The 23,857-nt window shown below is 47.4% G+C and overlaps 1 protein-coding gene and 1 long non-coding RNA gene across 5 annotated transcripts in view; one reads left to right on the forward strand and one right to left on the reverse strand.

The window, feature by feature from the left end:
• The window catches only part of ACACA (acetyl-CoA carboxylase alpha), a 215,224-nt gene extending 195,357 nt beyond the window's left edge, over positions 1-19,867 (forward strand). For all 4 annotated transcript variants that reach the window (XM_078873726.1, XM_078873722.1, XM_078873725.1 and 1 more), the window contains 4 exons: positions 5,764-5,918; positions 7,862-8,032; positions 12,071-12,210; positions 12,974-19,867. In XM_078873726.1, the coding sequence (XP_078729852.1) occupies positions 5,764-5,918; positions 7,862-8,032; positions 12,071-12,210; positions 12,974-13,100 (593 nt within the window). In that variant the 3' untranslated portion in view covers positions 13,101-19,867. The remainder of the gene's footprint in view (positions 1-5,763; positions 5,919-7,861; positions 8,033-12,070; positions 12,211-12,973) is intronic.
• Positions 7,967-12,774, reverse strand: LOC144945308 (uncharacterized). The gene is made up of 3 exons (XR_013639649.1): positions 12,709-12,774; positions 12,077-12,121; positions 7,967-8,047 (listed from the first exon to the last, which is right to left on the reverse strand). It is a non-coding gene; the product is annotated as an uncharacterized LOC144945308 (long non-coding RNA).
• Positions 19,868-23,857: the final 3,990 nt, after the last annotated feature.

A 23,857-nucleotide genomic window follows, 5' to 3' on the forward strand; every position in this document is an offset into this window, starting at 1 on the left:
GCTTAGATAGTGGTGGCAATTCCACATTCCTATGGCTAGATTCAGTCACTTCGTGGGATCCACTTTCCAAACATTGTATCGGACTAATTGTGTCAACCCCAGAGATATAAAGGACGAAGTTGACATTCTGACCAGAATTATAATTCTTCCAATTGTCCTTCGACTACTTCTTGATGCGGAACACGTGTTTCACAGGAATGTGTTGCACAATTTTAAAGGAGGGACATAGCAACGTATTCACGCACGTCTGCCGAAGAATAAATTGGGTTCATTTTGTCACGTGATGGTTATTGGGTGGCGGAAGGGTGAGGGGGGCGATGATGTGGGGGGCGGGTGGAGAGGTTAAGCGTAAGTGTTTTGATCTGCGGCCCGTTCTGCAGCGGCGTTTGATTAGGGGTTAGAGTTCATTACGTGGCGGGGTTCGCTAAACATCTGTTTGCCCGTGGCTTTGTTTGTCCCCCATGAGTAGCGTTACATTTGTCGTTTAATTCAGGCCCAGGCACGGCCATGGTCCATGGAGGAGAAGGAGCGAAGGGGGAATGAGGAAGTTGGGTCGGGGAGTGGCGGCAACGAATTGACTCGAGCTTAAATCCATTGGGGTTGGAGCAGTGGGAGCAGTGGCCGGGTGTATCGTGATTTGCACTATGAACCCGAAGACTCAGTTTAAATTCCTGGCCATAGCTTTAGTGGGAAGTGATATCACAACCAGTTCTGATGTCCCCCTGCGCCAACTCGTCCGCTCGACTTCACAAACTTGCATTGACCAGAATGGTGAAGTATGTTGAAAAAATGCCCTAATGGTCAACATAATGTGTGGGAGGCCCTCATTTGGAATGGCTGGAATTTCTTTGTTTATAAATCCTCTGGGCGTTTGTGGGTAGTACTCTTTACGTTTATGCAAGTGGTCATGATGGTGATGTACGTGTACATTAATTTTGTTGTTGTCAATCCACTGCAGGATGAGGAGCTACCCATGTTGTGCGGCTTGTGGGGGGTTATTTCATCGTAGGTCACCACACTGATTAGTATGGATTCTAGATTTGAAGTTTTCGTGACTGCAAGGATTCATACTCTTGGGTTTTTTCGGCAAAGTCACGTAGGTAAAAATAAATAATAAAAATAATCATAAATCACGACGTTTCAGAGGCAACACAAGTCTCTGTCATCAGGTGGGACCGTCACAGCTAAATTTACTGTATCAAGTGTTGCACAATTTACTGTATCAACTTGATACAGTAAATTTAGCTGTGACGGTCCCACCTGATGACGGAGACTTGTGTTGCCTCCGAAACGTCGTGATTTATTATTTTATTTCTATTATTATTTCAATTTGTATTATTTATTTCTACCTACGTGACTTTACCGAAAAAACCTAAGAGTATGATTAGTATGGGTTGGTGACCGTGTGGAGCACAGGCATGGGAGCACAGAATGACAGTACAACAATGGATTGTTTTGTCACAGTGGAGTCCGCATTACAATGTCAAACTTAAGTGAAAGTGTACATCAGCAAACTTAAGTGAAAGTGTACATCAGCAAAAACGAACGCTCTGAACTCGCGGACCTAAAAAAGAGAGATGATATAGTCATCCTCTCGGCAGACAAGGGCAATGCCACGGTCATCATGGATAAAGATTCATACAACAACAAAATCCTGGACCTTCTTAATGATGGGAGTTACTCCAAAATTAAAAACGATCCCACTAAAAGCCTAACGACGAAAACCAACAGTATCATCACGAGTTCGACTTCCCTAATCGAACCAAGCAAACGTCCCTCTCTAAAACCATCGGCGGCAAGACCTCCCAGACTCTATGGTCTTCCCAAAATCCATAAGGAAGGCACCCCACTACGACCCATTGTGTCGACGATAAACTCTCCTACGTACAAACTAGCCCGTTTTCTATCAGATACTCTGCTCCCTTTCACAGGCAAGACCTCTTCAGCAGTACTCAACTCAACCCAATTAGTCTCTATGGTTAAGGACATGGTACTATCTCCTGATGACATCCTCATCAGCTTTGATGTAGTATCTTTGTTTACCAAAGTCCCAGTACCGGACACCCTAACAATAATTGAGGACTTAGTCCAACATGGATTGAATTCTGATGCACCTGCGCTGGTTAGGCATTGCCTCACCAACACCTATTTTACCTGGAATGGCACCTTCTACAAACAGAATGAGGGTACCCCTATGGGCTCCCCTTTGTCACCAGTTATAGCCAACATATTCATGGAAAAGTTTGAATCAGACGCCATCCAGACATCCACCCTGCGTCCTTCCCTGTGGAAGAGATATGTGGATGACAATTTCGTCATCTGGCCACATGGCCTCCCAGCATTGAACCACTTCTTGGACCACATCAATTCTAGACACCCATCCATCAGATTCACCATGGAAGTTGAGAAAGACGGTAAACTACCATTCTTGGATATTCTGTTTGAGAGGAGTCCTGACGGTTCCTTGGGACATTCTGTCTACAGAAAAGCCACCCACACAGACTCCTACTTGAAACCGGATTCCCACCACCACCCATCTCAAAAGAACTCTCTCATCAAAACGCTATACCACAGAGCACATGGCATTTCTGACAAACACCACCTGACCGGTGAATTAAGACATGTACATCGGGCCCTCAGGATGAACGGATACTCTGACCGTACTATCCGCCAAGCTGTCTCTCCCACCACACAGAAACAGCCACATGAAACTCCGACCAAAACCATCACGTTACCATACATAGCTGGCGTGACCAAAAAGATCTCCAAAATTCTAAACAAACATAAGATCCAAGTCCGATTCAGTACAGTGCATAAAATCCGTGATCTGATTCCATCTGTGAAGGATGTCGTTCCTGACTTACAGTATCCTGGAGTCTACAAATTGAGTTGCATTTGTGGTGATTGCTACATTGGAGAAACGAAACGTCATGTTTCTGATCGTGTCCGCGAGCACAAGTCAGATCTGAAACACGGCAGAACTGATTCTTCTGCCGTGGCCGATCATTGCTACAACTCGGTGGGCTCTCATGAAATTGTCTTTTCCGAGACCAAGGTTTTCTGCAAACCTCCCGGCTACCATCAAAGGTTTGTACACGAAGCCATACAAATATACAAACACAGACATAATTTCAACCGTGATGATGGGTACAAACTTAGTAATCATTGGAAAGATGTTATCAACCACACAAAAAAGACTTAATCACAAATTTTTTGGACCATCTTATCTGACAGGCACTATTTTACTGTACTTTACCGAGTGTTAACATCCCCAGTTATTTTAACAGTACTCTCTTCATTGTTCAGCCAGCATTGGTATAAACATGGGCATTTTCGTTCTTTTGTCTATCATGTGTATCAGACCCCCCCTCCCCCTCTCTCTCCATTGTGTTGGCGTGTGCAGTAATTGGCCGCTTGCGCACAAGCGCTTCCACGTCCGTCGCCCACCCTTTTGGCCTCGCCCGCCCCCCCCTCCCTCCCGATACGTTCCATTCATTGGCTACCATAGTCTGATGAGCTCCCCCTAAGTTTGTACCCATCATCATTTTCGTTCTTTTGTCTATCATGTGTATTAGACCTCCCCTCCTCCTCTCTGCCCATTGTGTTGGCGGGTGCAGTGGCTGGCCGCTTGCGCACAATCGCTCCATTGTGTTGGCGTGTGCAGTAATTGGCCGCTTGCGCACAAGCGCTTCCACGTCCATCGCCCACCCTTTTGGCCTCGCCCCCCCTCCCTCCCGATACGTTCCTTTCATTGGCTACCATAGTCTGATGAGCTCCCCCCTCCCTCTCCCTCCCCCCTCAACTCGCTTTTAAGGGATTACATCTTGAATCATTGCCTCACTTGATACAGCTAATCTGGCTGTGACGGTCCCACCTGATGACGGAGACTTGTGTTGCCTCCGAAACGTCGTGATTTTTGTTTTTTATTTTATTTTACTTTTTTACGTGACTTTACCGAAAAAACCTAAGAAGATGTATTTGTATCTCAAATGAGAATTTCAAAATTCCATTCAGAGGATTATTTCCCGAATAAAGCTTATTTGAGCTACCCAACTCTTTTTTTTTCAAGGGTAACTTGGCCACCAGACAGACAACAGTGGCAGCAAAGTGTTATTATTCATAATTGATGATTGGGTCAGATCGTGTAAACTAAATGTGTGTTGTAAACCCTCATCCACCCGACATAGTCAAGTAATAAGGTTGTCATGTGACAATTATAAATCATAATATTGTATTGCCAATGCCTTTGAGTTAAAAGTGTTACACGTTACAAGTTGTACATGCTTTCAAAAAAGAAAAGTATAACAATATTATCTTGAACGTAGACATTTCCACAATTATCTATATTCACAGTGCTCATCCCCACTTAAACTTATGGGAAATTTGTGGAAATTCCACATTCCTTTGCTGGAGACCAGTGTCTCTATAATATAAATATTGCTCTTTATCCAGGAAAGCTTTGCTGGCTGAAGCTTTTCAACTTTTTTTTAGGACGGTCCTGCTACGTTGGTATATTTGGCAATTTCCATTCATGAGCGTTTGACCTCATGTGGGAGGAAACTGGAGAACCCGAAGAAAACTCACACTGCATTTGATGGGGGTAACCCACATAGTGAAACAATCCGTTGCTCTACGGCCATCGTCTGCAAAGAGCAACGCATACATTGCTGTTTTCTTTCTTTCAATAAAGCATGATTTTTTTAGTTGGTTGAGAGCCCGAAACAGACTATAGGGGAGATTCGGATTAATATATATAAACAAGGGTACGTTGTACACTTTAAACACCAATCAAAGACCATAAAAAATATGAAATAGACAGGCATCATGTATAACCAGGTAAGAACCCACCAGGACTAAAAATGTGTCAGTTGTTAATGAGTGATATTATTAGCGAGGGGAGCCACCAGCAGGGCTCAATTTCAGGCTTGTTTGTCCAGGTTGGCAACCACGAAAATATTTCCACGCCCGGCACACTGCATCCACTATACTCTTTACTATGGCTGTGGATCAAATGTATTTGTGACGAGGTGAATACTCAAGAAACCAAAATAGTTTCTTTTGCACAAGTGACCTGGTATACTAATAACACGGGTCAACAAAATAAAAACATTTTTTTTGGCCTGGACTTTTGCAGCTGTTTTAGACTAATTTCAGGGTGCTGATTCCAAATCTGATGTCAGATTTGCTCTATCACATCTCATTTTATGCTATCGGCATACCCTATTTTCATTGATTTTACCCGAAATTAACTCTGTCACTTATGATTGCAAGTTGTTGCGAGTCAGTGACTGCTTTAGTGTTAAAATATGACGCTGTATTTTTAGGATAGTGTGTTTATAATATCAATTTATATAGATATCCACATTTATTTAATATTTTTCTTCTGCAGTTTTTATTGAAAATGCAATATTTAATATCTCAAAAACCTGATGTGATAGACAAAAACTGATGCCAGATTTGGAATCAGCACCCCAAAATTACCTTTAAACCGTTGGAATACCTTATGCCAGAAAAAGTGTGTTGACCAGTGTAATCACATGCCACCTACTCTAGTTTACCAGCGACCCAAAAAACGATGATCACACCACATCCAGTATGCCTTTTGCTTTGGCTGTGGCTACTAATAGTCACTCACCACCTACTCGAGTCTCCCAGCGACCTGGGAAATATTTCAGTGAAAAATTAAGCCATGGCTACAGCCGTCACCGCCGCTGCCAATTTTGCCGATGGTTGCTGACTCGTCGTCATTGTTTTGCTTTGCAGGGACTCCTGAGCTGAGCGCCGCGGAGAAGAAAGAGCTGGAGGGGAAGCTGAAGGAGCGTGAGGAGTTCCTGTTGCCCATCTACCACCAGGTGGCCGTCAAGTTTGCCGACCTGCACGACACGCCGGGACGCATGCACGAGAAGGGAGCCATCACGGTGAGTGCACCGCACACCGCACAGCCCCCCAGAGAACCACACAACACGCCACGCAGCACAGAACCATACCGCACTGCACTGCAACAACACAGCATAGCACAGAACCACACAACCCGCCACGCAGCACAGAACCGTACCGCACTGCACTGCAACAACACAGCATAGCACAGAACCACACAACACGCCACGCAGCACAGAACCATACCGCACTGCACTGCAACAACACAGCATAGCACAGAACCACACAACCCGCCACGCAGCACAGAACCGTACCGCACTGCACTGCAACAACACAGCATAGCACAGAACCACACAACCCGCCACGCAGCACAGAACCAATCCGCACTGCAGTACAACAACACAGCATCGCGTAGATACCACAAGGCACCGCGTAGTTTTGAATGTGTATTCATTCATCGTGTCCGTGTGAGCGTTTGTATTGTTGATTAGTCATGTAATGCGTTGCTGTGTCATATGATGTGTTGCTGCATTGGGTTTTATATTACTGTGTCGCGTAATGTGGCTTTGTGTCACAGTGTATTATTGTTTCCTCTGTTGAATAACTGTTCCACGGTGTGTTGTATGTTGTGTTTGATAACTGTGTCAAAGTGTATTGTTACATCCTGTAGGATAATGATCCAATGAATGGCACATTATGTATTAAATAATGTGATATGATGTGACATGTCACGTGATGTGACACAATTTGACACAACACTCTAAAACAACGTAACATTGCACTGCATGCTATGACGCGGCATGTGACGCAGTATAGTGTGACATACTGATACGTTCTGTGGCACAGTGAATCGGTATGTTATAAATCAATTAAATCAAACGGCACAGCGATTAGATGTCTTATGTTAACACAGGCTGTGATGCAACAAACACAGTGGCGGCATATTACGTGACGCAATACTACAAAATGTAATTTTATTATTATCGTAAGCTCGTCTTGCCGAGCCAAGAGACAGCCGCTTCATCAGCAGTGCGGAGAGGGAGGGCACTGGGTCCACTGGCGATTCTAGTCAGGGGCCACCCATGGACAATGTATGACATATGATAATTGGTTTTTTACCCTTCTATCTGGCAACAAAACTGACACATTTTTTACAAGGAGTCATGTTTACATAGACCACAATAGGTGCAGTCATAATGCAAACAAAATACATAACTCTGATAATGTGCACTGTCCTTGAAGTTGATTAGTCCACACCCGAGACAGCTTTCCTGGCGTCATCTGGTCCAACCCATGTGAGACTAGGCTCTAAGGAAAGCTGTCTCGGGTGTGGACCAATCAACTTCAAGGACAGTGCACATTATCAGAGTTATGTTTTTTTTTGCATTATGACCGCAGGTATTGTGGTCTATGTAAACATGACTCCTTGTAAAAAAGGTGTCAGTTTTGTTGCCAGATAGAAGGGTAAAAACCAATTATCATATTTTATACTGGCAAATGAGGTTCCAATGGACAATGTATGACATAGTCCTTCGCTGACCCAATCTACAGAGTTGGGTTTTGATCACGTTGGCTCCTGGTGTGCGGAGGTTGGCTGCTGCACCCGGACCCTGGCCGGTAATGGAACCTATTGAGCAGGGCCCTTGACTGGCGCGGCAGGTTGAAGCAGGAAGACAAAGGGGGGTGGGGTTGGCGATGAGGAAGAGGTTTTCAATGTCTTGGGTTGATCATGAAACGAAAAATACACTGTGTGAAACAGTAACGCAATGCAGCAGGACGGTAACATTGTGTTACGTGACACAGTAACGCATTACCTAATAAACATAACAACAGATTGTGCGACACAGTAACACAGTACCCAATACCACAGCATCACATTACGTGACACAGTGGTTCACTGCGTGACACGGCGATACATCCCGCGACACCGCGACCACCCCTTTGCGTGCGGTGCTAAACGAGCACGTGCGTGCGCGTCGCGCAGGACGTACTGGAGTGGAAGACGTCACGCACATTCTTCTACTGGCGCTTGCGCCGGCTGCTGCTGGAGAACCAGGCGAGGAAGCGGATCCTGCAGGCGAACCCGGAGCTCAGCGAGGGCCGTGTCGAGTCGATGCTGCGCCGCTGGTTCGTGGAGGCCGAGGGAACCGTCAAGGTGAGGTCCCGGATGCTACCACCGGTAAAACAGGCCGCCACCAGCATCACCGACGCACACTCACACCACCGAGACAACCAGCTTCTGCTCGTGTTACCTACTGTCACCAGCTAAATGAGACACCGCCAAATTCAGCTGTCCATCTCCGGCAATACCGGCCATCAGTAGCGTTACCGACTGGCACCGCTGGCTCTACCGGCTGAGACTACCGACTGTCACCAGTGTTACTTAATGCCACTGGTGTTACAGGATACCACAAGTGTCTCCGGCTGTCTCTTGTTGTCCTGCCTCTCACTGATGTTACTGGCTCTCACTGGTACAACCAGCCGTCACTGGCATTATCAGCTGTTACCAGTAATGTGAGTTGCAATTGGCACTTCTGGTGGAAACTGCATTTCACCAGCATTGCTGGCTGCCCCCTGTGTTAATGGCTGGCACCAGCATTGTTGGTGGCCCCCTGTTCTCCTGGACTAATTTGTGTTCTTTCTTTTTGTCCAGTTTTGTTTGCTCCATGAGTAAAACATTTAAACGTATTGCTTTTTGCCATGATTGTTGTTTGACCATACTTCGCCACACTGGTTCGTGCGGTTTGGTCATGGGGGCAGTCTTTGCCGTGGCGTAGAATTAAACTCAAGTCTACGGGTTCATAATGCAGTGCGCGAACCACTGCACCACTGCTCCACGCCACATATAACGTGAGCGATTTATTTTTATACAATATGTAAGTAATTTGCATGAATCATGGAGACTCAATTCTCACATACGTGATTAAATGCCTGCATCACGAGCATAAGAATCGATTTAAAATTGTCTAAGCGCTTTACAATTGATGATGTTACATTCCTAGTTAATATGTGGCACATACACATACTAAATACCAACGGTGATGTGGATGGAAAATGTGGCAAATTTATTTATTTTTATTTATTTCATAGAATAACAAAACTGCCAATTTCTATTTTCTGGCGGAAAGGCCACCGTGCATTCTGTTGAGATGTTTGTATTCAGACCTTTCTTCGCCAATTGGCTGCACAACCCAGTCTTGCACAATCAAATTACAAACAACAACAACAACGCAAGAACAAAGCCTACAGAGTGTTCACTGATGCACGACAAACACGCTGCGTCTGAGGGCACCTTCACCGGACCACCGCACACGCATACACGCACACACGTACACACGCAGTAAAGTTACACTCACACACACACACGGACGTAAACACACATAGTCACACTCATACACACATACAAAATACAAATATCCCCCATATATCCTAAATAGACTTTCAGGGCAAGTGATGTTAGCGAGGGCCTATGGGGAAGGCCCAGGACCTGTTCAGATAATCGTCAATGGTGCTGGCTGTGAGCGGGAATCGAACTCGGGCCACCGAGTTCGTAGTTCAGCACTCCCCCTTACGTACTCGCACACACACGCTGGCATTGCACTACGTACTCACACACACGCGAGCACTGCACGGTATTGACAAAGCCGTGACCGGAGGAGGAAGAGAAGAGTGCTCCTTGTGGCGTCACGCCATTCGGTGTGGGTAATTATGGAGGAGCCCCCGCTGAGCAGCGATTCCTGCTGTAATTACCCGACTTAACGGGCTTTAACCCCCGTGCCTAACAGCGCGTGAGGGCCTGCAGGTACCTGCCTACCCAGGGGGGCGACTACTTTCTCGGGATGCCGCGATAATGGGATATTACGATATATCGTACGACATGAGGTGCACCATAATCGCATCATCAGTTTTGCAAAATATCGTTCGTAATTTGCGATATATATCTTAATTCCTGACAAAAAATATTCGTGAGATAATGAACACTATCTTGCAGAAGTTCATTTAAGTACAGTATTTATATATCTTGTAACTGACAGTCATCCAGGTTAAAATAATTATAGATTTAAAAGTGACAAAGATTAGAGGACTTATGGTAGACTTGTGTTGGGTGAGCTGCAGTTGAAGAACTTTTGAGTCATCTTTATTCATAATGTGAGTACATCAAAGCACACAACCAGTAAAATAACAATCTACGATTATCACGGCTGGCTACATACGATGTGAAAGAAGTTCAATATACATACATAAAATACAATTGTTACGTTGTAGGATATCGCGATAATTGTCATATTTTCACAAGTGATGCTATGTCATAGTGTTGAATTATATTGGGGAAACTATATAGCACTCATATTCTTGGTTCTTTCGGTAAAGTCACGTAGAAGGGAAATAATAAAATAATAAAAATATCAAACAATAAAATAATCACGACGTTTCGACTGCAACAAAAGCTTCCCTTCTACATGACTTTACCGAAAGAACCAAGAATATGAATCCCTGCAGTCACGAAAGCTTTAAATCGAAATATATAGGACTCATTAACCCTACTGGTCAACGTTGGGTTCCCTTAATATGGTAGTCATTTTAATAATGTTGATTTTAAACACGATTGCATCTCGCAATCGCTGTGGAACCACAGACAAGCTCGAAGGCAACAATCAAGGCTGTAAGCCGGTGCTAACAACAGTTTCCCAAGCTCTGCAGTTCTCTAGATATACTAAGATGTTTTCAGCCAAGTAATGAGCGTTTATACATAATGTGTGAGGAAACTGGAGCACACGAAGAAAACCGACGTCTTGTGTGAAGCGGGTCCCGGAGCGATGATATCCTGGAATGACCACCGACTAAGATTTTAAACTCACGTCACTGGTTGTGTGAAGTCACGCAGATAGGTTCAAAGAAAATAACAAAAAATAACAACAAACTACGACGTTTCGATCTCAACACAAGCGGTCGTGAGTCAGGCGCTCTAAACACAATGCCATTTCATTATTTCGCTTAAGCAATGTGAGGAAACTGAGACATGTGATGCTTGCACGCAGAAAATTAATGGCCTTCAATTCTTAAAAAATATCGAATTTATATTACTGCCAAAATGTGGCTGTTAAATTAATTTTCTAGCAGATTAAAGTGTTTTGACCACCAGTTATTGCAATCACAGTTAGACACAGAAAATATGATGTTGTAGCACAGTAATGATAACAGATTTCCCTCGCTTTATGCGGCAGTTGCGTTCCAAAAAATGGTGTACAAGACTGCCAAGTAGCGCATACAGTGCACACAATGGCCCACATCCGACCACATAGCCGCATGTGAGTGAAGCCAAACCGCATAACATCACAAAATTTGGGTCGAAACAGGTGAGCCGCATATGCGCGAAATTGCACAAAATGAACCCACATAAAGCGAGGGAAACCTAAATTATTATTGTCAGCCATTGTCTCTCCACTGCTGGATGAAGGCCTCCCCACACTGTCATCATCCATCACAGTCTTGGGATAACACGATCTGTCTCACTCCTGCAATTTGGGCTGATCTCATCGCTCCATATTATCCTCACTGGGCCATCTCGTTCATCACTGGACACTGACAGAGAACCATGGAACAAGTGTGTCAAGACACGTGGAGAGATGCATGCGAGAGCCATGAGTCGATACACAATGCACAGGCCACGATACACGGGTCCTAGAGCCATAGTTCATGGGCCACAATACTTGAGCCACAGACCACAAGCTATTATGATACAAGTCAGGAAGGATGCCTGAGCGACGATCATGATACCTAAGCCATGAACCACGATGCATGATGAGCGAGCCATGAAACGCAATCCATGAGCCACAGGGACCGGATCAGTGATCCATAAGCCACGATCCCATGAGCCACGAGCAATTACTTCGACTCCACAGTACAAAATACACAAGCCGCAACCCAGCCTTTGCTTCCATGTCGCTCACAAGCGCAGTGCAAAGGGCATCGTGTCACATGTGGCGTGGCGTCACCTTGGTTTGAGCTCCTCCTCTTCATCCCTCCCCTCCTGCTCCCTCCCTCCCTCCCTCCCTCCCTCCCTCCCTCTCTCCTCTTCTGCTATTGACCCGCCCCATACCGCACATCGCTGAAAAAGAGCTTCATAGCTCATCGGGTTCCACCAGTCATAAACAAAGGTTCTGATTGTGATCTCTGCTGTACGGGGTGGCAGGCCTACCTGTGGGACAACAACCAGGCGGTGGTGGAGTGGTTGGAGCGGCAGCTGGCGAAGGAGGAGGAGGGCACGCGCTCGGTCATCGAAGAGAACATCAAGTACATCCAGCGCGACTATGTGCTGCAGCAGATACGCAGGCACGTGCATCGTCGTCTGCATCGGCAGCATAGTTCGGCAACAGCGTTGCCGTATCCGCCATCTCTCATAGCATCATCACCTTTGTCATGGTCGACAGTGGTAACCACTGCCATAGTCATCATCATAATTATTACCAACTTCGTTCATCGTCACCGCGATCATTACGCAATTGTTACGACCTGGTCGTGATCGCTGTTATTGTTATTATTAATATCGTCGTGTTAATCGTCACCATTAAAATAATCAATCCTCATTGTTTTGCCATTCTAAATTTGTATTATTGTTACAAATATCATCATCATAAACTTTATCGTGAAAATCATCATTAGCGTTTTTAAAATAATTATCTTTATTCATATGTATGTATGTTGAACCGTACATATCCACCCGTGCTAATCGGAGGTGTGTTATCCTTATCATCATCATACAAGTTTTTAAGAATGAACCGTTAATTAAAAAAAATCACATTCACTACCATTGTATATGTCACAACTCACGTCCAAGACCCTTGCGCCATTGTTCAACAACCGTCCGAATTTAACTCCGATTCCACAACTCATCCATGCACAAGGGATAATGAATCTCAATTGGCTTCACCCGGTCAAATAAAGAACATTGATTGATTCGACAAAGCTGGCACACGTTGTGACGAGCAGCATCGTTGATGTAAAGGTCTCTTTGTTTGCCCCCCCCCCCCTACCGGCTCCCCACTCCCGCCCCCCTTCCCTTACCCCCTCCCTTATTCACCCCGTCTGGAAGCAGCCTGGTGCAGGCTAACCCAGAGGTGGCCATGGACTCAATTGTGCACATGACGCAGCACATCGGAGCGACGCAGCGAACGGAGATCGCACACATCCTCGCCACCATGGAGTCGCCCCCCTCTACCTGACCCCGCCGTGCCCCCCCCGCCCCCACACAACAGACCCAGCTGAATCCCCAATGCCAACACAGCAGACACCGAGGCCGACCTCCAACCGGTGCAACCAGAAGCACGGGACTCGGGGAACTTTGAAGCTTGCCCGGTCGCGCAACCGTTGCCCCACCTTGCACGCCCTCTTCCTCCTCCATCTCCTTAGGTCCTCATCAACCCTGCCAACTGCCTTCTCAACGTCCATCCCGCTCATCTTGGAACCGCCACTTTCCTTTGAGATGTAACTGCCGTACACCCCCCCCCCCCCCACCACCATCACCACCGCCCCGACTGAGAATCTTCCCGGCGACGTCTTTTCGTATTACAAACACTCGCTCGTAGCGCACCAGTGCTGTCCGTATCCTGCCGACCGAAATGCATTCTCTCCATTCTATCGTCCAGCCACATCCACCCACCTGCTACCACCCCCTGTCAATCACCCCATCCCCTTCTCCCACGTGAGGACATCAAAACCAAGAACCTGGATTTTCAGGAGATTTGTCTTGTCGATTAAGACCAGTGCTGGTGGGGGAATTATTTAAACATTTTAACCGTGACCGTCTCTTCCCTTTGATGTGGAAGGTTTCTATTTTTGAGCCGCTGATATTATTTTATTTTCTCTGAATTGTATTGTTCTCTTGCCTACGCCAGCGCCCAACCCTGCCTCTCCAAAAACAAGCACCTGAAATTAATTCGCCAGCGCTTAAATGACAATATATATAAAAGATTACATTTGCTATATTGCAACAAAAAAAACAATCGCAGTGTTTTCATTCCGTATGTGAGAGCAGCAATGCTGCTGTACAGGGAACAAAAACACAAAAAGACGGCAGAGTTCTCAGAATCCAGGCTCAAGGTTTTTTTTGTTATCCCCCTCCTGACTTGTGTCTGCTGTTTGCACACAGCACAGCTCAAATCCCATCCATTCCGTGTGGTCGCACAATGGCTTTCTTTACATGGGACAAATCAAATACTTTCTCCCCCCCCCCACTGTTTGTTGTGGGAAAACACACGTGGGGTGAATTTGGTATCAGCTCTGGCAATTAAGTGGATCGGTAAATGTCATGATTTGTTTTGTTTTTTTGTGCAAAGCAACGTGAAGCTGTTGGGAAGCGTTTTATTTTTGTTCCCGGGTAAACATAGCCACGCAAAAAAAAAACGACGTGCTACAATCAACTTAACGAAAGGACTGATGAAAAAAAAAACCGAGCACACGATCTGTGGCGACGTCTCTTTTTATAAGGTTTTTGTAAACCTCTGCTCTAGCGGTGTAACGATGCATCGATTCATCGATTAATGTTGATTTTTACGCTTGTGTTGCATCACCAATTAGCGTTAAATTAATCGATGGTTGTCGATTTCCGTACTCACAAGTGTTTGGGTTCTTGTGAGACCCTCGCAGTCTCCAGCATCTGCCACGTTCGCCCGAAACGTTGATTCTTACAGTAAATCTTGATTGCGACATTCCATCTACGCATGTTCAACTTATTTCGCGCCATGCCTAGCCAACCGTGCGTATCGGAGGTGCGAGCAAAGGACAACAAACTAAATACAAAAAGGATGCCGGCTGTGGTGGTTATGGGTCAGCTGGGTGAATCGTTACACCCCTTATCTACCCGCTTGAGCTTAAACCGCTCAGGAACCGCGTCGTGGCGTTTCGACGTGGAGTGGTAATCGTCGCCCCGTTCTCAACAACGCCAGCCCTGGCACGACACGGGGTCTGGGCACACATCACCGGTGCTTGAGCTGCTGAAACGGTCGGAGCCAGAGATGTCTTGGCCGATTTACCGCCTTCGCCCACACAAAGCAGTGGTCGACAAATCAGTGTTGGCGGAGAGAAGCGTCGTGATATTTTTTTTTCGTTTGACAAAGTTTAAACGCGAATTCTGTAAGTGCACAAGTGAATGGTTGCTACTCACGAGTTCTTACTTTCTTCGACGATCCTTGACCGTAAAAAAAAATAATTCACGCGGAGTCTTGAGTGATCACACTACTCATTGTCAATTTGGACATCGGTGCTTCTGCCATCATTTGAGACTTGTCGGATTTCCTGAATCGTGGTTTCAAAATTTTCCGTCTAAATGAAGAATAAAAAAAGCAAGCGTAACAAGCGTAAAGTAAAATATGAAGCATTCTTAACAAACACCAAAGACCATGAAACTGGGCAGCAAAATAAAAACCTAACAAGGTACAACCTAATACTGTGCTCTGAACACCACTTGCAGTAACCAACATTCCAGGTCTGGGCAGGCAGCCGAGTGCTTGTTTTCTCTTCCTTGTGTTCAATACTGTCTTGCGTCCTTGGGCTTGCCTTGTGTTAAAGACTGTCTTGTATTCAAGACCGTTTTATATTCAGAGTAGGCTTACTTTAAAGGCTGTCTTGTGTTCAAAGTACGGTCTTAGATTCAAAGTCGTCTTGGGTTCGGGGCTGCCTTGTGTTCAGGTTTCTCATCTTCAGGGCCCTCTCGCGTCCGATGCTCGCGCGGCTAACGTTCCCGGCTAGTTGGCGAGCTCCTGCCTAGCAAGCGTGTGCCCTCGGTGCTGCCTCCTCCCTCTCGGTGGGCCACTTGGTTGATCCGGCTTGGCCACGTCGTTTCCATTTGGCATCGAGTCCGAATGCCCCCGCACTCAGCGTGCCACGATGCCAGCCTCGCCTTGCCTCGGCTCGGCTCGGCTCCGCCCTCGGATCTCGAGGCTGGAGTGTGGTATGGTGCGGGGGCTTGGTGATTTTCTTAAGAATATGATTCGCTAAAACGGCGTTGATTCTGCGTGTGATCATTACATTGGCTGGTGGGGTCGATCCGGCATGAAGCGCTCATCCGGCTTGCAGCGTTGATTCGACTTGAAGCATTAATCCAATTTAGAGCCCTAATCCGGCTTGGAGCGTTGATTCAACTTCAAGCATTAATCCAATTTAGAGCGCTAATCTGGCTTTAAGCGTTGATTCGGTTTGGAACGTTGATCCGGCATGAAGCGTTGATTCGGTTCGAAGCGTTAATCCGGCTCGTAACATCGATCCAGCTTGTATTGCGGTGCCTCTGGCGTGTTTCTTTTTGCGGGGGGGTGGGGGGGGTTCTGGGGGAGAGCGGGTCGCGTGGCAGTCTCAGTCTTTTGAGGCCGTGCTCCCAGTCTCTGTGACCCAGGTTCAACTTCCATCTGGTTTACCAAAACCCGCCGAGCGTCTATGCACATAGGTCCGCTCGGCCTGGAATGAGAACCCGGTGAGGGCCTCCCTCCACGCCCCCCCACCCCCCCCCCCCATAGGTCAATATGTCAACTGAGTTCTATCGCAGGAGCTGCGAATGCCGCCGAGGAAAGGAGAGATGACGGCTCTTGTGGTGCTGGTCACGTGCCCCTCATACGTCCCCCCCCCCACCCTCCCCCCCGCTATCAGTAAATGTGCATTGATTCGAGCTCATTCGTACGCGAACAACACGTGCGTCAAACCATGCGCGTTGAGAATCGGTTGATGGTTGATTTGTGCAGATGTGATGCAAATATTTCCAACAGTTTTGACGGACGAACGAGATGAGACAAACTAGACGGACAGCAAATGAGACGGGACAATTGCGTTGATACAGGAGGCCAGACGAGATGGTACAAACACGACGGAAAATTTGGACGGTACAAATCAGACAATACAAACAAGACAACAACAAAAAAAATCGACCCCTGCTTTAAATTAAGACATTTTTATGGAAATGGTGGGTGTGTGGAGAGTGAATTGTTAGATACCTAAACTATCAATGTCTGCCCTCATGGTGCTTATGACCACCGTTATCAGGGTACTTTGTCAACGTTGTCAACTAGAAACGACGACGAAAAAAAAACATGCGAAAGTGTCAACTAGACGCGTGATGTCGCGGTTTGAAACGGACCCTGTGAAGCGAGCAACGGTTACGGCCACAAGGAGATGGGGTGATGTGTTCCCTGTGGTGTATTGCTACACAGAGGGGGTTGTCTCATGGTCTAAGCATTACTGTTTGATGAGGTTGACGATCAGGAGGTTGATGGAGAGGCTAACAGTGACGAGAAGGAATGGACCGAGTAAACCCCCCAGAAGTTTCAACACGTGTGTTTTTTTTGGTGTTGCCATGAGCGAGTGACAATGACACTTCAACAGAATGGGTCAGATTCACGTGTTGTAGGAAGTCGCCTTTTCTGCTGATTTGAGATGCAAAAGATTCGTGGAAATAAATTGAATGCAAATTTTATCTGCAAAAGCAACCAAATTGACATCAAATTGTGGGCATTTTAGTTTTTTGTTCCATCCCAAGTATTGGTGGAAACTGCCTTTCCACCATCGCGTGAATTTGTCCCACTGCATATTTTCCTGGCTCAGAGGAACACAGAAACACCATTCCATGGCACAGGTTTTTCCACCACCTTCACCATAAACTCGTAAATCACGGGGATTCTGGTTAAGAGCACTTATTGATAAAGCGTCTTAATGCGAGGGGGGGGGGGGGTTGATAAAAAAACTACTTTACTGTTTCACATAAATCAGCGCACAAGTTTGTCCTTGGGGATTACTTTTTTAAAAAGTTGTTTTTGAAAACCCACGGATTACTATTTGCATCGCAAGAGGTCAGTTGCTCGTACTTTATCCGTATAACTGTATCCGTGTGTTTGTCGTGCGGAAATTGCGGTTCACGCCATGAGAACGGTGGACGTTCCACCCCTCGCTCACGGAAGGTGAGCGTGGTCGAATGGGTCGATTGAGCGGAGGAGACGCCTCGGGCTGTGCGCGTGTTGAGATGACTCGCTGTGCTGTGCTACGCTGCTCGCAGTTGCCACCTTTGAGCAATGTCTTTACAAATTGTCCTCCTTGTCAGCAGACGTGGAAATACAGACGAAAGTAATACAGGAGAATTCCACGTGTCCGGGACGTTCTGTTTTTATCACTTGAGATAACGTCGCTCGCCATATTCACCTCCTTGACGAAAACACCGACACGTATGACCATCGCCCTGGTGGATTTGCCCGCCCGTCAGAGGTCGCAAACGGGGATTGATTCCTTACCCGTACCCGTACCCGGCCGCACCAGGGTCGCAAATGGGTACCCGCTCCCTACCCGTACCCTACCCGAAATGAGTGACAAACGGTTACTCACCAGTGACTCACGGCCTACCCGTACCCGGCCGCACCAGAGTCGCAAACGGCTACCCGTACCCGGCCGGGTTCCGGGTAGCCGGGTATCGGGTAGGGTACGGGTATCGGGTACCCGGTTGCGACCTCTGCCGCCCGTTGTTGACGAGACGGTGACATGGGGGCGTTGTCCACGAACGAGCGAGGTCGGTTGAGGAGAGAACTCAGCCATGGCGAGGCTAATTTCAGTGAGCAGATCATTACTAATGGGGGAAACAATCACGTGCGTGTGAGGGCTGGACTCTTTAACCGTTCTACGTAAATAGTGTGACACATAATCTATCGTCAAATGCCTCCGACCAAATCACCCTGAATGTGCTCAGTCTCGTCAGGCCTCCGAAGCTGGGCAGAGGCAGAGATTTGAGCCCGAGTGAGTAGCACTTGTACGGGTGACCAACCAGGGCTTGCCGTGTGTTGTAGGTGCAGAGCTGCGAGATGCTGCCAGAAGATGGCAGTGGTGAGCGTCACCCCCCTCGTGTGTTACGCCTGGTGGGTTGACTCCGAGCTCATTTGATTCCTTCCATGTGAAAGCCAAAGGAATTGGCTAAACATCCCAATATAGCAATAGAACCCTCGGTGGAAAAGAGCCTGGAGCCCTCGGTGAGGCTTTTCCTGGCTCAACAAGTGGAATCATTAAAATAAAAAAGTGGCAAAAATAATTAGGGGTCTGCGTTGGCAGCGGTACACACCTGGACAACACCTGCCGGATGAACTGTGACAGAAGTGACGAGCTTCATTTGATCTATCAGCCAAATTCAGCTTCTTCCAGCGCGTCCCAGTGGTATCTTTTTTATTTATCCGAAGTAAAAAAAAGGATGCCGGGTTCTACTTCACTCAACTCATCAGCAAGGTGTGGCCCCATAACCCAGTCGCCACTGGGTGCGTTGGTTTATTGGGCAGGTAGAGCCACCCGCAAGCGAACATTGGGCCCAAAGAAATAGGTCGCAGCAGTAAAGCAGCAACGTGACTGAAGGCACCTGTGAAAAGGACGTGGAGTCTAAGACTTCATTGCGGTGGCTGCATGGTGTGTAACCCCCCCCCTCCCCGCCCCGTCCACCATCCATTGCCCACCATGTCGCGTGTTTGCCTTTATCGTCATGATCATAGATAGACAAGTTAAGGCTGTAACGATTACATATAAGGGTATAACTAATTAACGGTTCGATTAATTGTCACGGTTCGACGGACGCTGTTCGATTCTTAAATTGATTACCGTGTGTTGTTGTTATTTGCCCTTGCCGTGCACGTGGAATCTGTTGCGGTACGATAATTTGGAATCGTTGATATTTCAACCGTGCACTGTTCGACACGTGCATGTCTCAGCGAAGCAGAGTGATGCATTTAAATTGATGACGGTGCTCACGATTTTCATTGATTAATCGTTACATCCCTAATGCAACAGGACACGATTTTGTTGTGACCCACCTCGCTTGCTAACACGTAGAGTTGCCCTTCCTTAACACGGTCCGTTCTCCTATAACGCGGTAGTATATAATGTAGGGTAGAGCACAGTCCGCGATAACACGTGAGAGATGCGTATGCAGCAGGCGCGTGGTCGCATCTAAAAAATATCCAGCAGCATCCCGCCTTGTTATAGGAGAACAGACTGTACCTGCGTACACGTCTTGCCGACCTCGCTACCCACGTGTCTGCCGTGAGCCTACCTACCCACGTGTCTGCCGTGAGTCTACCTACCCACGTGTCTGCCGTGAGTCTACCTACCCACGTGTCTGCCGTGAGTCGACCTACCCACGTGTCTGCCGTGAGTCTACCTACCCACGTGTCTGCCGTGAGTCTACCTACCCACGTGTCTGCCGTGAGTCTACCTACCCACGTGTCTGCCGTGAGTCGACCTACCCACGTGTCTGCCGTGAGTCTACCTACCCACGTGTCTGCCGTGAGTCTACCTACCCACGTGTCTGCCGTGAGTCGACCTACCCACGTGTCTGCCGTGAGTCTACCTACCCACGTGTCTGCCGTGAGTCGACCTACTCACGTGTCTGCCGTGAGTCTACCTACCCACGTGTCTGCCGTGAGTCGACCTACCCACGTGTCTGCCGTGAGTCTACCTACCCACGTGTCTGCCGTGAGTCGACCTACTCACGTGTCTGCCGTGAGTCGACCTACCCACGTGTCTGCCGTGAGTCGACCTACCCACGTGTCTGCCGTGAGTCTACCTACCCACGTGTCTGCCGTGAGTCTACCTACCCACGTGTCTGCCGTGAGTCGACCTACCCACGTGTCTGCCGTGAGTCTACCTACCCACGTGTCTGCCGTGAGTCGACCTACCCACGTGTCTGCCGTGAGTCTACCTACCCACGTGTCTGCCGTGAGTCGACCTACCCACGTGTCTGCCGTGAGTCGACCTACCCACGTGTCTGCCGTGAGTCTACCTACCCACGTGTCTGCCGTGAGTCGACCTACCCACGTGTCTGCCGTGAGTCTACCTACCCACGTGTCTGCTCGTCTAACACGTCTCTATCTGTCCACCTGCCTACCGACCTATGCACCTGAGGCGTTGGTTGCAGTGGGTTAGGGTTAGAGGTTAGGCTTAGGGTCATGTTGAGGCAATGAGGCTCTCAACATACTAACCAAACAGACACTACGCCAACCAAATCCTCACCGCTAACCTAACCCCAGATCCAACGTAGCCATCCAACTTCTTAACACTTAGATTCCATGCTTTGTTTGGGCACGCCGTCACGATTGCTATGACTACTATCAATAGGTTTATGCTTTCGGGACTGCGACAGAAACATGTCTTGTTAGTTTTATTCTTATGAATGATTTCAAATTCCATTGACAACAAAACAAATCTGACGACTGCGGGACATACACTGAGATCGTTGCTTGCCATTTGTGAACTCGTACAGCTTGTTATTTATACATGTTGTCATCATTGTTTCTGTAGTATTGTTATTATGTTATCACAATATTAGTGCTATCGTTGATCCATATGCCCAAGGGGAGTGAGAGAGGGGATGAAAGGTGGATTATCGTGTTTTCTTTTGAACACCCTCTCCCCCACCCCGGACGCAGCTGCAAAGATTCGGTTTGATTCCAAAACCGGTTCTGCTGATCCGTCGGTAAATCACGTGTGTGCATTTGATTTCGCATCATCATCATCATCATCCACAATCGTCATCGTCGTTGTCACCCAGCATCCCCTCTGCGATAGAGGATGAAATCTACTCGTACGATTATCTCGCGTGGTTGGTACATTTTAAATATCAATAATGATTTAAACGGATATATATGGGCTCGGAATGGGGAGCAGAAAAGAGATAGGGAGGGAGCCGTGATTGTTTGAATGCGGGTCATTTGTCGGACGGGGAGGTTAATACGTGGTGATCCTATCCATTCTGATTCTCACAATGAAGTCGCTTCAAAAGGTTTTTGAATCACTCCCCCTTCTCTCCTTTGAGCTGAAATCAACACGTGTATGAATAGCGTCGTCGCTGTTATGTGTCCCTCTCCCCACCCACTTCTCTCTACCCACTTCTCTCTACCCACACACAAGATACAAAGGTCCGCCGATGTCCATTAACAGGCTGTTGCGCCAAGTGTTGTTGTTAGCGAGCATCTATTAAGGCCGGAAGAGGCACCACAAGAGGGGGTGGTGGTGGTATGGCCAATCGCCACGCCAGTCGCCCTTTTTCTTCCCAGTGTGGCGATGTTTTCACACACCGCACTAAGTGCTTATCTTAGGCTGAGTCGACCTAGGGGAGGCCCAGGAACGGTTGAGATAATCATCCCTTGCGTTGGCCGTGAGCGAGATCCGAAAACTCGGGTCGCAGCGCTCCCCCATGCACACACACACGCGCACTGGCAGTGCACAGCGCGCTCACCGCTACACGTCCACTTACACGCGTACACTCACCGCTCGTGCACCGACGTGCAACTACGAGACACTAGCAGGCGGGCACCTATTGAGTCTTTGCCCGTGTGCCCTCCATGTCGAGCTAAATCTTGCAGGGGGCCGGGGGAGTGCTTGTTTGCTGCTGCTGGTGATGGTCGTGAGCGACTGGCACGTGGTTAGTAGGGCTTGTGGAGAGCCGGGTGGAGAGGAGTCGCTGTCGCGTTTGACACCTGTGAACGGATGCCCCATGAAAGGTGCGGCGTGTTGCCATTGGGTTGCATCAAGTTTGCTCTGCTATGTGTCGCATTGCGTTTCTCTGTGTTACATCGAATCCCCCTGATGCATTGCGTTAAATCTGTGGTGCGTTAAATACCCCCCTCGCCCCCCACTTCGCCAACAGAAAGTTGTGCGCGCGTGACGCTCTAAACCCCAGTACTGAAATGTGCATGCTTTGTAAAATGGAGTAGGGGCTGTTAGGCTACGTAGTAGACCTAGCCATACTTGTATCCCTAACCATACTAGCCATCCAGATCCTGCCTCTAACTGTAACTGACCAAGCACACGAGCAAACCTGACCCTAGCCCAGGGGTCGGCAACCAAAATAACAAGAAGAGCCATTTCTTTCCAATTCGGTACAAAATTCAGTATTTCAAGAGCCGCAATGCATCTGAGTACATACTGTACTCACGTACATATCGTCAAGAAGCAGCCCGTAAAGAGCCGCATGCGGCTCCGGAGCCGTAGGTTGCCGACCCCTGCCCTAGCCCCTACTACTTCTAATGACACTAACCCACCAGGCCCAACCCTTCTTGTAGGTCTGAACCACATCGTCCAGTCACGCTCTAACAATAACTCTAGTCGCGTTGTGTGTCCATATATCCTCTAACACCCTTTCCATAACCCCTAAACAGAGCCGGCCAATTGGATGCTGTCTCTTTACCACCTTAATCCTTGTCACTGTTCACTGTTTACAGCGACGTGCGCAAGCACACGCGTGGCTCGTGATGAGATTTGTCAATATCGGTGCGAACTGTGCACAAGTGCAGTGTAAAGAACATTACACACACACACACAGGCACGTGCTCACACACACTATAGATGCATTACACCTTCATTATGTACCTAGTCCGTACAGCACCGCGGTCTCAAATGATGTTCACTCTTTCTGCGTCCGTTCACACTGGAGAGAGAGAGAGAGAGAGTTGCGGAACAGATTGTGTCCATTGTGTTGATGTGATGTAAATTGCACAACGTAAGTGTGATTTACATAAACATTATGGGGCGTGTATTGGATGGGTCAGCGGTGCCATATCGAATGAGACGAGGGTTCTTCATCGGACGTGATGTATTGAATGAAACAAGAGCTATAAGAGTGGTGCTTTATCCGATGACAACAATGGTTCTGTATCGAAGGGGTCAGCTGTTCTTATGTTGCACGAGGGCATGGTTCTGTTTCTGAGGTTCTGTTTCGGATGATACAGGAGTTCTGTAGTCATGGTTCTTGATCATATGAGCTAATGGTTCTTGTGTATCGGATTGTATGACGATTCTTTACCGGATGAGATGTAGCTTCTCGTGTATTGGTTGAGAGGATGATTCTGTAACACATGGGACGAATGTTGTATATCCAACGTGTCAAAGAGTGTCTCTAGTTGAGTCACGGCATTAAAAAAAAATGCAGTCATCTTGTATACAATGAAACATCGAGTCATTGTATACTCGGTTAAGA

This window comes from Lampetra fluviatilis, chromosome 37 (genome assembly GCF_964198595.1).
Source record: "Lampetra fluviatilis chromosome 37, kcLamFluv1.1, whole genome shotgun sequence".
NCBI classification, from domain to species: Eukaryota; Metazoa; Chordata; class Hyperoartia; order Petromyzontiformes; family Petromyzontidae; genus Lampetra; species Lampetra fluviatilis.